Here is a 17,360-nt window from a genome sequence, read left to right as displayed (position 1 = left end):
TGAGACACAAACGGTTGCTGAGACCCAAACCGTTGCTGAGACCCAAACCGTTGCTGAGACCCAAACCGTTGCTGAGACCGTTGCTGAGACCGTTGCTGAGACCGTTGCTGAGACCCAAACCGTTGCTGAGACCGTTGCTGAGACCCAAACCGTAGCTGAGACACAAACCGTTGCTGAGACCCAAACCATTGCTGAGACCCAAACCGTTGCAGAGACCCAAACCGTTTCTGTGACCCAAACCGTTGCTGAGACCCAAACCGTTGCTGAGACCCTTGCTGAGACCCAAACCGTTGCTGAGACCCAAACCGTTGCTGAGACACAAACCGTTGCTGAGACCCAAACCGTTGCTGAGACCGTTGCTGAGACCCAAACCGTTGCTGAGACCCAAACCGTTGCTGAGACACAAACCGTTGCTGAGACCCAAACCGTTGCTGAGACCCAAACCGTTGCTGAGACCGTTGCTGAGACCGTTGCTGAGACCCAAACCGTTGCTTATACCCAATCAGTTGCTGAGACCCAAACCGTTGCTGTGACCCAAACCGTTGCTGAGACCCAAACCGTTGCTGAGACCCAAACCGTTGCTGAGATCATTGCTGAGACCCAAACCGTTGCTGAGACCCAAACCGTTGCTGAGACCGTTGCTGAGACCCAAACCATTGCTGAGACCCAAACCATTGCTGAGACCCTTGCTGAGACCCAAACCGTTGCTGAGACCGTTGCTGAGACACAAACCGTTGCTGAGACCCAAACCGTTGCTGAGACCCAAACCGTTGCTGAGACCCAAACCGTTGCTGAGACCCAAACCGTTGCTGAGACCCAAACCGTTGCTGAGACAAAAACCGTTGCTGAGACCCAAACCGTTGCTGAGACCCAAACCATTGCTGAGACCCAAACCGTTGCTGAGACACAAACCGTTGCTGAGACCCAAACCGTTGCTGAGACCCAAACCGTTGCTGAGACCGTTGCTGAAACCGTTGCTGAGACCGTTGCTGAGACCCAAACCGTTGCTGAGACCGTTGCTGAGACACAAACCGTTGCTGAGACCCAAACCGTTGCTGAGACACAAACCGTTGCTGAGACCGTTGCTGAGACCGTTGCTGAGACCGTTGCTGAGACCCAAACCGTTGCTGAGACCCAAACCGTTGCTGAGACCGTTGCTGAGACCCAAACCGTTGCTGAGACCGTTGCTGAGACCCAAACCGTTGCTGAGACCCAAACCGTTGCTGAGACACAAACCGTTGCTGAGACCCAAACCATTGCTGAGACCCAAACCGTTGCTGAGACACAAACCGTTGCTGAGACCCAAACGGTTGCTGAGACACAAACGGTTGCTGAGACCCAAACCGTTGCTGAGACCCAAACCGTTGCTGAGACCCAAACCGTTGCTGAGACCGTTGCTGAGACCGTTGCTGAGACCCAAACCGTTGCTGAGACCGTTGCTGAGACACAAACCTTTGCTGAGACCCAAACCGTTGCTGAGACACAAACCGTTGCTGAGACCGTTGCTGAGACCCAAACCGTTGCTGAGACCGTTGCTGAGACCCAAACCGTGGCTGAGACACAAACCGTTGCTGAGACCCAAACCATTGCTGAGACCCAAACCGTTGCAGAGACCCAAACCGTTTCTGTGACCCAAACCGTTGCTGAGACCCAAACCGTTGCTGAGACCCTTGCTGAGACCCAAACCGTTGCTGAGACCCAAACCGTTGCTGAGACACAAACCGTTGCTGAGACCCAAACCGTTGCTGAGACCGTTGCTGAGACCCAAACCGTTGCTGAGACCCAAACCGTTGCTGAGACACAAACCGTTGCTGAGACCCAAACCGTTGCTGAGACCCAAACCGTTGCTGAGACCGTTGCTGAGACCGTTGCTGAGACCCAAACCGTTGCTTATACCCAATCCGTTGCTGAGACCCAAACCGTTGCTGTGACCCAAACCGTTGCTGAGACCCAAACCGTTGCTGAGACCCAAACCGTTGCTGAGATCATTGCTGAGACCCAAACCGTTGCTGAGACCCAAACCGTTGCTGAGACCGTTGCTGAGACCCAAACCATTGCTGAGACCCAAACCATTGCTGAGACCGTTGCTGAGACCCAAACCGTTGCTGAGACCGTTGCTGAGACCCAAACCGTTGCTGAGACCCAAACCGTTGCTGAGACCCAAACCGTTGCTGAGACCCAAACCGTTGCTGAGACCCAAACCGTTGCTGAGACACAAACCGTTGCTGAGACCCAAACCGTTGCTGAGACCCAAACCATTGCTGAGACCCAAACCGTTGCTGAGACACAAACCGTTGCTGAGACCCAAACCGTTGCTGAGACCCAAACCGTTGCTGAGACCGTTGCTGAAACCGTTGCTGAGACCGTTGCTGAGACCCAAACCGTTGCTGAGACCGTTTCTGAGACACAAACCGTTGCTGAGACCCAAACCGTTGCTGAGACCCAAACCGTTGCTGAGACCGTTACTGAGACACAAACCGTTGCTTAGACCGTTGCTGAGACACAAACCGTTGCTGAGACACAAACCGTTGCTGAGACCCAAACCGTTGCTGAGACCGTTGCTGAGACCCAAACCGTTGCTGAGACACAAACCGTTGCTGAGACACAAACTGTTGCTGAGACCCAAACCGTTGCTGAGACCGTTGCTGAGACCGTTGCTGAGACCGTTGCTGAAACCGTTGCTTAGACCATTGCTGAGACCCAAACCGTTGCTGAGACCCAAACCGTTGCTGAGACCGTTGCTGAGACCCAAACCATTGCTGAGACCCAAACCATTGCTGAGACCGTTGCTGAGACCCAAACCGTTGCTTATACCCAAACCATTGCTGAGACCCAAACCGTTGCTGTGACCCAAACCGTTGCTGAGACCCAAACCGTTGCTGAGACCCAAACCGTTGCTGAGATCATTGCTGAGACCCAAACCGTTGCTGAGACCCAAACCGTTGCTGAGACCGTTGCTGAGACCCAAACCATTGCTGAGACCCAAACCATTGCTTAGACCGTTGCTGAGACCCAAACCGTTGCTGAGACCGTTGCTGAGACCCAAACCGTTGCTGAGACCCAAACCGTTGCTGAGACCCAAACCGTTGCTGAGACCCAAACCGTTGCTGAGACCCAAACCGTTCCTGAGACCCAAACCGTTGCTGAGACACAAACCGTTGCTGAGACCCAAACCGTTGCTGAGACACAAACCGTTGCTGAGACCCAAACCGTTGCTGAGACACAAACCGTTGCTGAGACACAAACCGTTGCTGAGACCCAAACCGTTGCTGAGACCCAAACCGTTGCTGAGACCCAAACCGTTGCTGAGACAGTTGCTGAGACCGTTGCTGAGACCGTTGCTGAGACCGTTGCTGAGACCCAAACCGTTGCTGAGACCGTTGCTGAGACACAAACCTTTGCTGAGACCCAAACCGTTGCTGAGACACAAACCGTTGCTGAGACCGTTGCTGAGACCCAAACCGTTGCTGAGACCGTTGCTGAGACCGTTGCTGAGACCCAAACCGTAGCTGAGACACAAACCGTTGCTGAGACCCAAACCATTGCTGAGACCCAAACCGTTGCAGAGACCCAAACCGTTTCTGTGACCGTTGCTGAGACACAAACCGTTGCTGAGACCGTTGCTGAGACCCAAACCGTTGCTGAGACCCAAACCGTTGCTGAGACCCTTGCTGAGACCCAAACCGTTGCTGAGACACAAACCGTTGCTGAGACCCAAACCGTTGCTGAGACCCAAACCGTTGCTGAGACCGTTGCTGAGACCGTTGCTGAGACCCAAACCGTTGCTTATACCCACACCGTTGCTGAGACCCAAAACGTTGCTGTGACCCAAACCGTTGCTGAGACTCAAACCGTTGCTGAGACCCAAACCGTTGCTGAGACCCAAACCGTTGCTGAGACCCAAACCGTTGCTGAGACCCAAACCGTTGCTGAGACCCAAACCGTTCCTGAGACCCAAACCGTTGCTGAGACACAAACCGTTGCTGAGACCCAAACCGTTGCTGAGACACAAACCGTTGCTGAGACCCAAACCGTTGCTGAGACACAAACCGTTGCTGAGACACAAACCGTTGCTGAGACCCAAACCGTTGCTGAGACCCAAACCGTTGCTGAGACCCAAACCGTTGCTGAGACCGTTGCTGAGACCGTTGCTGAGACCGTTGCTGAGACCCAAACCGTTGCTGAGACCGTTGCTGAGACACAAACCTTTGCTGAGACCCAAACCGTTGCTGAGACACAAACCGTTGCTGAGACCGTTGCTGAGACCCAAACCGTTGCTGAGACCCAAACCGTAGCTGAGACACAAACCGTTGCTGAGACCCAAACCATTGCTGAGACCCAAACCGTTGCAGAGACCCAAACCGTTTCTGTGACCGTTGCTGAGACACAAACCGTTGCTGAGACCGTTGCTGAGACCCAAACCGTTGCTTATACCCAAACCGTTGCTGAGACCCAAACCGTTGCTGTGACCCAAACCGTTGCTGAGACCCAAACCGTTGCTGAGACCCAAACCGTTGCTGAGATCATTGCTGAGACCCAAACCGTTGCTGAGACCCAAACCGTTGCTGAGACCGTTGCTGAGACCCAAACCATTGCTGAGACCCAAACCATTGCTTAGACCGTTGCTGAGGCCCAAACCGTTGCTGAGACCCAAACCGTTGCTGAGACCCAAACCGTTGCTGAGACCCAAACCGTTGCTGAGACCCAAACCGTTGCTGAGACACAAACCGTTGCTGAGACCCAAACCGTTGCTGAGACACAAACGGTTGCTGAGACCCAAACCGTTGCTGAGACCCAAACCGTTGCTGAGACCCAAACCGTTGCTGAGACCCAAACCGTTGCTGAGACCGTTGCTGAGACCGTTGCTGAGACCCAAACCGTTGCTGAGACCGTTGCTGAGACACAAACCTTTGCTGAGACCCAAACCGTTGCTGAGACACAAACCGTTGCTGAGACCGTTGCTGAGACCCAAACCGTTGCTGAGACCGTTGCTGAGACCCAAACCGTAGCTGAGACACAAACCGTTGCTGAGACCCAAACCGTTGCTGAGACCCAAACCGTTGCAGAGACCCAAACCGTTTCTGTGACCCAAACCGTTGCTGAGACCCAAACCGTTGCTGAGACCCTTGCTGAGACCCAAACCGTTGCTGAGACCCAAACCGTTGCTGAGACCCAAACCGTTGCTGAGACCGTTGCTGAGACCCAAACCGTTGCTGAGACCCAAACCGTTGCTGAGACACAAACCGTTGCTGAGACCCAAACCGTTGCTGAGACCCAAACCGTTGCTGAGACCGTTGCTGAGACCGTTGCTGAGACCCAAACCGTTGCTTATACCCAATCCGTTGCTGAGACCCAAACCGTTGCTGTGACCCAAACCGTTGCTGAGACCCAAACCGTTGCTGAGATCATTGCTGAGACCCAAACCGTTGCTGAGACCCAAACCGTTGCTGAGACCGCTGCTGAGACCCAAACCATTGCTGAGACCCAAACCATTGCTGAGACCGTTGCTGAGACCCAAACCGTTGCTGAGACCGTTGCTGAGACCCAAACCGTTGCTGAGACCCAAACCGTTGCTGAGACCCAAACCGTTGCTGAGACACAAACCGTTGCTGAGACCCAAACCGTTGCTGAGACACAAACCGTTGCTGAGACCCAAACCGTTGCTGAGACCCAAACCGTTGCTGAGACACAAACCGTTGCTGAGACCCAAACCGTTGCTGAGACCCAAACCGTTGCTGAGACCCAAACCGTTGCTGAGACCCAAACCGTTGCTGAGACCGTTGCTGAAGCCGTTGCTGAGACCGTTGCTGAGACCCAAACCGTTGCTGAGACCGTTGCTGAGACACAAACCGTTGCTGAGACCCAAACCGTTGCTGAGACACAAACCGTTGCTGAGACCGTTGCTGAGACCGTTGCTGAGACCCAAACCGTTGCTGAGACCGTTGCTGAGACACAAACCGTTGCTGAGACACAAACCGTTGCTGAGACCCAAACCGTTGCTGAGACACAAACCGTTGCTGAGACACAAACCGTTGCTGAGACACAAACTGTTGCTGAGACCCAAACCGTTGCTGAGACCGTTGCTGAGACCGATGCTGAGACCCAAACCGTTGCTGAGACACAAACCGTTGCTGAGACACAAACTGTTGCTGAGACCCAAACCGTTGCTGAGACCTTTGCTGAGACCGTTGCTGAGACCCAAACCGTTGCTGAGACCCAAACCGTTGCTGAGACCATTGCTGAGACCCAAACCGTTGCTGAGACCCAAACCGTTGCTGAGACCGTTGCTGAGACCCAAACCATTGCTGAGACCCAAACCATTGCTGAGACCGTTGCTGAGACCCAAACCGTTGCTGAGACCGTTGCTGAGACCGTTGCTGAGACCGTTGCTGAGACTCAAACCGTTGCTGAGACCCAAACCGTTGATGAGACCATTGCTGAGACCCAAACCGTTGCTGAGACCCAAACCGTTGCTGAGACCGTTGCTGAGACCCAAACCATTGCTGAGACCCAAACCATTGCTGAGACTGTTGCTGAGACCCAAACCGTTGCTGAGACCGTTGCTGAGACCCAAACCGTTGCTAATACCCAAACCGTTGCTGAGACCCAAACCGTTGCTGTGACCCAAACCGTTGCTGAGACCCAAACCGTTGCTGAGACCCAAACCGTTGCTGAGATCATTGCTGAGACCCAAACCGTTGCTGAGACCCAAACCGTTGCTGAGACCCAAACCATTGCTGAGACCCAAACCATTGCTTAGACCGTTGCTGAGGCCCAAACCGTTGCTGAGACCCAAACCGTTGCTGAGACCCAAACCGTTGCTGAGACCCAAACCGTTGCTGAGACACAAACCGTTGCTGAGACCCAAACGGTTGCTGAGACACAAACGGTTGCTGAGACCCAAACCGTTGCTGAGACCCAAACCGTTGCTGAGACCCAAACCGTTGCTGAGACCGTTGCTGAGACCGTTGCTGAGACCGTTGCTGAGACCCAAACCGTTGCTGAGACCGTTGCTGAGACACAAACCTTTGCTGAGACCCAAACCGTTGCTGAGACCGTTGCTGAGACCCAAACCGTTGCTGAGACCGTTGCTGAGACCCAAACCGTAGCTGAGACACAAACCGTTGCTGAGACCCAAACCATTGCTGAGACCCAAACCGTTGCAGAGACCCAAACCGTTTCTGTGACCCAAACCGTTGCTGAGACCCAAACCGTTGCTGAGACCCTTGCTGAGACCCAAACCGTTGCTGAGACCCAAACCGTTGCTGAGACACAAACCGTTGCTGAGACCCAAACCGTTGCTGAGACCGTTGCTGAGACCCAAACCGTTGCTGAGACCCAAACCGTTGCTGAGACACAAACCGTTGCTGAGACCCAAACCGTTGCTGAGACCCAAACCGTTGCTGAGACCGTTGCTGAGACCGTTGCTGAGACCCAAACCGTTGCTTATACCCAATCCGTTGCTGAGACCCAAACCGTTGCTGTGACCCAAACCGTTGCTGAGACCCAAACCGTTACTGAGACCCAAACCGTTGCTGAGATCATTGCTGAGACCCAAACCGTTGCTGAGACCCAAACCGTTGCTGAGACCGTTGCTGAGACCCAAACCATTGCTGAGACCCAAACCATTGCTGAGACCCTTGCTGAGACCCAAACCGTTGCTGAGACCGTTGCTGAGACACAAACCGTTGCTGAGACCCAAACCGTTGCTGAGACCCAAACCGTTGCTGAGACCCAAACCGTTGCTGAGACCCAAACCGTTGCTGAGACCCAAACCGTTGCTGAGACAAAAACCGTTGCTGAGACCCAAACCGTTGCTGAGACCCAAACCATTGCTGAGACCCAAACCGTTGCTGAGACACAAACCGTTGCTGAGACCCAAACCGTTGCTGAGACCCAAACCGTTGCTGAGACCGTTGCTGAAACCGTTGCTGAGACCGTTGCTGAGACCCAAACCGTTGCTGAGACCGTTGCTGAGACACAAACCGTTGCTGAGACCCAAACCGTTGCTGAGACACAAACCGTTGCTGAGACCGTTGCTGAGACCGTTGCTGAGACCGTTGCTGAGACCCAAACCGTTGCTGAGACCCAAACCGTTGCTGAGACCGTTGCTGAGACCCAAACCGTTGCTGAGACCGTTGCTGAGACCCAAACCGTTGCTGAGACCCAAACCGTTGCTGAGACACAAACCGTTGCTGAGACCCAAACCATTGCTGAGACCCAAACCGTTGCTGAGACACAAACCGTTGCTGAGAACCAAACGGTTGCTGAGACACAAACGGTTGCTGAGACCCAAACCGTTGCTGAGACCCAAACCGTTGCTGAGACCCAAACCGTTGCTGAGACCGTTGCTGAGACCGTTGCTGAGACCGTTGCTGAGACCCAAACCGTTGCTGAGACCGTTGCTGAGACACAAACCTTTGCTGAGACCCAAACCGTTGCTGAGACACAAACCGTTGCTGAGACCGTTGCTGAGACCCAAACCGTTGCTGAGACCGTTGCTGAGACCCAAACCGTGGCTGAGACCCAAACCGTTGCAGAGACCCAAACCGTTTCTGTGACCCAAACCGTTGCTGAGACCCAAACCGTTGCTGAGACCCAAACCGTTGCTGAGACCCTTGCTGAGACCCAAACCGTTGCTGAGACCCAAACCGTTGCTGAGACACAAACCGTTGCTGAGACCCAAACCGTTGCTGAGACCGTTGCTGAGACCCAAACCGTTGCTGAGACCCAAACCGTTGCTGAGACACAAACCGTTGCTGAGACCCAAACCGTTGCTGAGACCCAAACCGTTGCTGAGACCGTTGCTGAGACCGTTGCTGAGACCCAAACCGTTGCTTATACCCAATCCGTTGCTGAGACCCAAACCGTTGCTGTGACCCAAACCGTTGCTGAGACCCAAACCGTTGCTGAGACCCAAACCGTTGCTGAGATCATTGCTGAGACCCAAACCGTTGCTGAGACCCAAACCGTTGCTGAGACCGTTGCTGAGACCCAAACCATTGCTGAGACCCAAACCATTGCTGAGACCGTTGCTGAGACCCAAACCGTTGCTGAGACCGTTGCTGAGACCCAAACCGTTGCTGAGACCCAAACCGTTGCTGAGACCCAAACCGTTGCTGAGACCCAAACCGTTGCTGAGACCCAAACCGTTGCTGAGACACAAACCGTTGCTGAGACCCAAACCGTTGCTGAGACCCAAACCATTGCTGAGACCCAAACCGTTGCTGAGACACAAACCGTTGCTGAGACCCAAACCGTTGCTGAGACCCAAACCGTTGCTGAGACCGTTGCTGAAACCGTTGCTGAGACCGTTGCTGAGACCCAAACCGTTGCTGAGACCGTTTCTGAGACACAAACCGTTGCTGAGACCCAAACCGTTGCTGAGACCCAAACCGTTGCTGAGACCGTTACAAAGACACAAACCGTTGCTTAGACCGTTGCTGAGACACAAACCGTTGCTGAGACACAAACCGTTGCTGAGACCCAAACCGTTGCTGAGACCGTTGCTGAGACCCAAACCGTTGCTGAGACACAAACCGTTGCTGAGACACAAACTGTTGCTGAGACCCAAACCGTTGCTGAGACCGTTGCTGAGACCGTTGCTGAGACCGTTGCTGAAACCGTTGCTTAGACCATTGCTGAGACCCAAACCGTTGCTGAGACCCAAACCGTTGCTGAGACCGTTGCTGAGACCCAAACCATTGCTGAGACCCAAACCATTGCTGAGACCGTTGCTGAGACCCAAACCGTTGCTTATACCCAAAACATTGCTGAGACCCAAACCGTTGCTGTGACCCAAACCGTTGCTGAGACCCAAACCGTTGCTGAGACCCAAACCGTTGCTGAGATCATTGCTGAGACCCAAACCGTTGCTGAGACCCAAACCGTTGCTGAGACCGTTGCTGAGACCCAAACCATTGCTGAGACCCAAACCATTGCTTAGACCGTTGCTGAGACCCAAACCGTTGCTGAGACCGTTGCTGAGACCCAAACCGTTGCTGAGACCCAAACCGTTGCTGAGACCCAAACCGTTGCTGAGACCCAAACCGTTCCTGAGACCCAAACCGTTGCTGAGACACAAACCGTTGCTGAGACCCAAACCGTTGCTGAGACCCAAACCGTTGCTGAGACACAAACCGTTGCTGAGACCCAAACCGTTGCTGAGACCCAAACCGTTGCTGAGACCCAAACCGTTGCTGAGACCCAAACCGTTGCTGAGACCGTTGCTGAGACCGTTGCTGAGACCGTTGCTGAGACCGTTGCTGAGACCCAAACCGTTGCTGAGACCGTTGCTGAGACACAAACCTTTGCTGAGACCCAAACCGTTGCTGAGACACAAACCGTTGCTGAGACCGTTGCTGAGACCCAAACCGTTGCTGAGACCGTTGCTGAGACCGTTGCTGAGACCCAAACCGTAGCTGAGACACAAACCGTTGCTGAGACCCAAACCATTGCTGAGACCCAAACCGTTGCAGAGACCGAATCCGTTTCTGTGACCGTTGCTGAGACACATACCGTTGCTGAGACCGTTGCTGAGACCCAAACCGTTGCTGAGACCCAAACCGTTGCTGAGACCCTTGCTGAGACCCAAACCGTTGCTGAGACACAAACCGTTGCTGAGACCCAAACCGTTGCTGAGACCCAAACCGTTGCTGAGACCGTTGCTGAGACCGTTGCTGAGACCCAAACCGTTGCTTATACCCACACCGTTGCTGAGACCCAAAACGTTGCTGTGACCCAAACCGTTGCTGAGACTCAAACCGTTGCTGAGACCCAAACCGTTGCTGAGACCCAAACCGTTGCTGAGACCCAAACCGTTGCTGAGACCCAAACCGTTGCTGAGACCCAAACCGTTCCTGAGACCCAAACCGTTGCTGAGACACAAACCGTTGCTGAGACCCAAACCGTTGCTGAGACACAAACAGTTGCTGAGACCCAAACCGTTGCTGAGACACAAACCGTTGCTGAGACACAAACCGTTGCTGAGACCCAAACCGTTGCTGAGACCCAAACCGTTGCTGAGACCCAAACCGTTGCTGAGACCGTTGCTGAGACCGTTGCTGAGACCGTTGCTGAGACCCAAACCGTTGCTGAGACCGTTGCTGAGACACAAACCTTTGCTGAGACCCAAACCGTTGCTGAGACACAAACCGTTGCTGAGACCGTTGCTGAGACCCAAACCGTTGCTGAGACCGTTGCTGAGACCGTTGCTGAGACCCAAACCGTAGCTGAGACACAAACCGTTGCTGAGACCCAAACCATTGCTGAGACCCAAACCGTTGCAGAGACCCAAACCGTTTCTGTGACCGTTGCTGAGACACAAACCGTTGCTGAGACCGTTGCTGAGACCCAAACCGTTGCTGAGACCCAAACCGTTGCTGAGACCCTTGCTGAGACCCAAACCGTTGCTGAGACACAAACCGTTGCTGAGACCCAAACCGTTGCTGAGACCCAAACCGTTGCTGAGACCGTTGCTGAGACCGTTGCTGAGACCCAAACCGTTGCTTATACCCACACCGTTGCTGAGACCCAAAACGTTGCTGTGACCCAAACCGTTGCTGAGACTCAAACCGTTGCTGAGACCCAAACCGTTTCTGTGACCCAAACCGATGCTGAGACCCAAACCGTTGCTGAGACCGTTGCTGAGACACAAACCGTTGCTGAGACCCAAACCGTTGCTGAGACACAAACCGTTGCTGAGACCCAAACCGTTGCTGAGACACAAACCGTTGCTGAGACACAAACCGTTGCTGAGACCCAAACCGTTGCTGAGACCCAAACCGTTGCTGAGACCCAAACCGTTGCTGAGACCCAAACCGTTGCTGAGACCGTTGCTGAGACCGTTGCTGAGACCGTTGCTGAGACCGTTGCTGAGACCCAAACCGTTGCTGAGACCGTTGCTGAGATCGTTGCTGACACCCAAACCGTAGCTGAGACACAAACCGTTGCTGAGACCCAAACCATTGCTGAGACCCAAATCGTTGCAGAGACCCAAACCGTTTCTGTGACCCAAACCGATGCTGAGACCCAAACCGTTGCTGAGACCGTTGCTGAGACCCAAACCGTTGCTGAGACCGTTGCTGAGACCCAAACCGTTGCTGAGACCCAAACCGTTGCTGAGACCCTTGCTGAGACCCAAACCGTTGCTGAGACCCAAACCGTTGCTGAGACACAAACCGTTGCTGAGACCCAAACCGTTGCTGAGACCCAAACCGTTGCTGAGACCGTTGCTGAGACCCAAACCGTTGCTGAGACACAAACCGTTGCTGAGACCCAAACCGTTGCTGAGACCCAAACCGTTGCTGAGACCGTTGCTGAGACCCAAACCGTTGCTGAGACCCAAACCGTTGCTGAGACCCAGACCGTTGCTGAGACCGTTGCTGAGACCGTTGCTGAGACCGTTGCTGAGACCCAAACCATTGCTGAGACCGTTGCTGAGACACAAACCATTGCTGAGACACAAACCATTGCTGAGACCGTTGCTGAGACCCAAACCATTGCTGAGACCGTTGCTGAGACACAAACCGTTGCTGAGACCGTTTCTGAGACCCAAACCGTTGCTGAGACCCAAACCATTGCTGAGACCCAAACCGTTGCTGAGACCCAGACCGTTGCTGAGACCGTTGCTGAGACCCAAACCATTGCTGAGACCGTTGCTGAGACACAAACCATTGCTGAGACACAAACCATTGCTGAGACCGTTGCTGAGACCCAAACCATTGCTGAGACCGTTGCTGAGACCCAAACCGTTGCTGAGACCCAAACCGTTGCTGAGACCGTTGCTGAGACCTAAACCGTTGCTGAGACCGTTGCTGAGACCGTTGCTGAGACACAAACCGTTGCTGAGACCGTTGCTGAGACCCAGACCGTTGCTGAGACCGTTGCTGAGACACAAACCGTTGATGAGACACAAACCGTTGCTGAGACCGTTGCTGAGACACAAACCGTTGCTGAGACACAAACCGTTGCTGAGACCCAAACCGTTGCTGAGACCCAAACCGTTGCTGAGACCCAAACCGTTGCTGAGACACAAACCGTTGCTGAGACCGTTGCTGAGACCCAAACCGTTGCTGAGACCGTTGCTGAGACACAAACCGTTGCTGAGACACAAACCGTTGCTGAGACCCAAACCGTTGCTGAGACCCAAACCGTTGCTGGGAGACAAACCGTTGCTGAGACCGTTGCTGAGACCGTTGCTGAGACCCAAACCGTTGCTGTCAGCAGCATTGTGAATTAAAATATGAATTATATTAAATTATAAATTGTGATTTTATTCCTCAACGTTTTAACAGAAAGACGATTTAAACATGAAAGTAAAAAACAAATGTTTTGTCACATGCCTAACATCTACAAAAATGTGGTCCTTCAACACCATTTCCCTTCATAGGGAACAACAAAGGGGAAATTATATGGTGCCATTTGGGATAATCTGGTCAAAAGTAGTGCACTATATAGGGAGTAGGTGGCCATTTTGGACTCCAACCCCATTCCATCTCCTCTCTTGGCATGTCGTCTGGAGTTTTACTGCTCTACCTCATCAGCTACTATCAGGAGGCCACCATTTCGTCATGGAGAGACCATCCCAAATATTGCTGATATGGTTTGTTTTGGAGTTGCTGTGGGGTCCTGGTATGCTGCTGATATAGGAAGAAAATACTGTAAATTGCCCCGTCACCATTTTCTCAGTGACTGGGGGAGAAACTGTCAAGAAGAGAAAATGGTGTGATAAATGAGTGAGTGATAAATGATCATATTCAACATGGCTGACATTCTCAGCATTAGCTTATCCTTAAGACCAGGGTAATTCAGACATTACCCTACGAGGCAGGGGTATTCAACCGTTACCCTGGGAGGCAGGGGTATTCAACCGTTACCCTACGAGGCAGGGTTATTCAACCGTTACCCTACGAGGCAGGGTTATTCAACCGTTACCCTGGGAGGCAGGGGTATTCAACTGTTACCCTACGAGGCAGGGGTATTCAACTGTTACCCTACGAGGCAGGGTTATTCAACCGTTACCCTACGAGGCAGGGGTATTCAACCGTTATCCTACAAGGCAGGGCATATTCAACCGTTATCCTACGAGGCAGGGTTATTCAACCGTTACCCTACGAGATCTGACCTGTTGCTTTTCTGTTGTACCTGATCATTAGTTGCACCCACCTGGTGTCCCAGGTCTAAATCAGTCCCTGATTGGAGGGGAATCACCCACCTGGTGTCCCAGGTCTAAATCAGTCCCTGATTGGAGGGGAATCACCCACCTGGTGTTGCAGGTCTAAATCAGTCCCTGATTGGAGGGGAATCATCCATCTGGTGTCCCAGGTCTAAATCAGTCCCTGATTAGAGGGGAATCACTCACCTAGTGTCCCAGATCTAAATCAGTGCTTGTTTAGAGGGGAATCACCCACCTGGTGTCCCAGGTCTAAATCAGGCCCTGATTAGAGGGGAATCACCCACCTGGTGTCCCCAGGTTTAAATCAGTCCCTGATTAGAGGGGAATCACCCACCTGGTCTCCCAGGTCTAAATCAGGCCCTGATTAGAGGGGAATCACCCACCTGGTGTCCCAGGTCTAAATCAGTCCCTGATTAGAGGGGAATCACCCACCTGGTGTCCCAGGTCTAAATCAGGCCCTGATTAAAGGGGAATCACCCACCTGGTGTCCCAGGTCTAAAGCAGTCCTTGATTAGAGGGGAATCACCCACCTGGTGTCCCAGGTCTAAATCAGGCCCTGATTAGAGGAACAATGAAAACAACACAGTGGAACTGGCTGTGAGGTCCAGAGGTCCAGAGGTACAGAGGTCCAGAGGGCTTTAGACTGTCTTCAGCATCACTCCTGACTGACTGCTTTGGATAAAATAGTCTGTTAAATGGAAAATGATTATTATACTTCTCCTCAACACTATATAGGGGATAGGGTGCCATTGGCCATTGGGTTCTGGTTAAAAGTAGTGCACTATATAGGGGATAGGGTGCCATTGGGTTCTGGTTAAAAGTAGTGCACTATATAGGGGATAGGGTGCCATTGGCCATTGGGTTCTGGTTAAAAGTAGTGCACTATATAGGGGATAGGGTGCCATTGGCCATAGGGTTCTGGTTAAAAGTAGTGCACTATATAGAGGATAGGGTGCCATTGGCCATAGGGTTCTGGTTAAAAGTAGTGCACTATATAGGGGATAGGGTGCCATTGGCCATAGGGTTCTGGTTAAAAGTAGTGCACTATATAGGGGATAGGGTGACATTGGGTTCTGGTTAAAAGTAGTGCACTATATAGGGGATAGGGTGCCATTGGCCATAGGGTTCTGGTTAAAAGTAGTGCACTATATAGGGGATAGGGTGCCATTGGCCATTGGGTTCTGGTTAAAAGTAGTGCACTATATTTAACTAGGCAAGTCAGTTAAGAACTAATTCTTATTTACAATGACGGCCTACACCGGCCAAACCCGGAAGTCGCCGGGCCAATTGTGCGCCGCCCTATGGGACTCCTAATCGCGGCCGGTTGTGATACAGCCTGGAATGGAACCGGGGCCTTAGACTGCTGTGATGCAGCCTGGAATGGAACCAGGGCCTTAGAACCGGGGTCTTAGAACCAGGGCCTTAGACTGCTGTGATACAGCCTGGAATGGAACCGGGGTCTTAGAACCAGGGTCTTAGATCGCTGTTATACAGAATGGAATGGAACCAGGGTCTTAGAACCAGGGCCTTAGACCGCTGTGATACAGACTGGAATGGAACCAGGGCCTTAGACTGCTGTGATACAGACTGGAATGGAACAAGGGCCTTAGACTGCTGTGATACAGCCTGGAATGGAACCAGGGCCTTAGAACCGGGGTCTTAGAACCAGGGCCTTAGACTGCTGTGATACAGCCTGGAATGGAACCGGGGTCTTAGACCGCTGGGATACAGCCTGGAATGGAACCGGGGCTTTAGAACCAGGGCCTTAGACCGCTGTGATACAGCCTGGAATGGAACCGGGGTCTTAGAACCAGGGCCTTAGACCGCTGGGCCACTCAGGAGCCATGTCAAGGCTGAACACTAAATGTGTAGAATTAGAGCTTCCTGAAGCCTCTCAACTCTCAGAAGTTTTTTTTTTAATTAATTTTCTTTACCATCATGGTAGTAAGTTGGAAGACATTTGAACGTTCTCTGAGGAGGCTCCTGACAGCAGATAGGCCTCCAGCACTTTCAACCAAAGCGGCACTAGCATCTCGGGTAGATCAGAGCCTTTTCTGAATATCCAATCTCAATATGGCCTATAATACCAGGCTTTCACCATCCATCAGATCAATAACCTATCAATAGAACCCATGTATGGATGACAGGCTAGCATTGTTGCTGTGGCTTGCCAATATCATATTCTCAGTGCCGGTGTAATGTCTTGACTTGAGATGACACGGCTAGCCATTCATTCACAGGTCATGGTCAACAGATCCCATTAATAAAAGCAGACACATTGTGAAATTGCAGTAACAGTGTATATACTGTACTCTATACCATCTACTGCATCTTGCTTATGCCGTTCTGTACCATCACTCATTCATATATCTTTATGTACATATTCTTTATCCCTTTACACTTGTGTGTATAAGGTAGTAGTTGTGGAATTGTTAGGTTACATTACTCGTTGTCGGAACTAGAAGCACAAGCATTTCGCTACACTCGCATTAACATCTGCTAACCATGTGAATGAGACAAATAAAATTAGACTTGATTTGATTTACTAACTAGGGCTAGTTAGCTATAGGAAGGGAGATGGAGAACTCAAAATCTATTTTCCAATTAGATCATATGGAAATGAATTAGTGTGTATGTATATTTATTTAATCGATTTGAATAAACTAGCTGGGTAAATGGAGGTAAAGGAGACTTACCAGTAACGGGACTGAGGAGCAGGATGATGTACAGCCCCAGTGACAGCGCCGACGTTGGGCACAGGACTGCCATGGCTGGTGGGGTCATTTGGGACGAGCGGTTTCTCCAAAAACTCCGTAAACTAATGTTAAACGAATACATTCGCCCGGACTATCAAATCCAACATAATCCAAATAAAATAGGACGGGATGATTAAAATGTTTCCCAGCTTTAAAAGTTGATATTGACGAGGAACTTAACTAGATAATGACCTAACCGTGATTGTCCAATAGAAGGTCCCCAGGCAGTGCAACAACAACAAATACAATCTAATTTCAACTAGTAAAATAACTCCCGTTGTCTGTATACTTTCTTATCACCTAACTAGCTACCTTATTCTTATTAAATTGCCTAAACGTTGTAGGGTTTTAATCGACTGTAAATGAACTGTGCTACATATTGAGTTGTCATCGCATTCAACGAGGAAAATCTGATTTTAATGCAGCTA

The 17,360-nt window shown here is 52.0% G+C and overlaps 1 protein-coding gene across 1 annotated transcript in view; it reads right to left on the bottom strand.

Moving 5' to 3' along the window:
- Positions 1–17,105, bottom strand: part of LOC139404863 (bone morphogenetic protein receptor type-2-like) — a 156,208-nt gene extending 139,103 nt beyond the window's left edge. Inside the window, exon 1 of the mRNA XM_071147395.1 lies at positions 16,873–17,105. Within this exon, the coding sequence (XP_071003496.1) occupies positions 16,873–17,014 (142 nt within the window). The 5' untranslated portion in view covers positions 17,015–17,105. The remainder of the gene's footprint in view (positions 1–16,872) is intronic.
- Between the last annotated feature and the right edge of the window lie 255 nt (positions 17,106–17,360).

This window comes from Oncorhynchus clarkii, unplaced genomic scaffold (assembly GCF_045791955.1).
Source record: "Oncorhynchus clarkii lewisi isolate Uvic-CL-2024 unplaced genomic scaffold, UVic_Ocla_1.0 unplaced_contig_4472_pilon_pilon, whole genome shotgun sequence".
NCBI classification, from domain to species: Eukaryota; Metazoa; Chordata; class Actinopteri; order Salmoniformes; family Salmonidae; genus Oncorhynchus; species Oncorhynchus clarkii.
The sequence above is the reverse complement of the archived record's forward strand: the minus strand, read 5'-3'. Positions and strand labels throughout refer to the sequence as shown.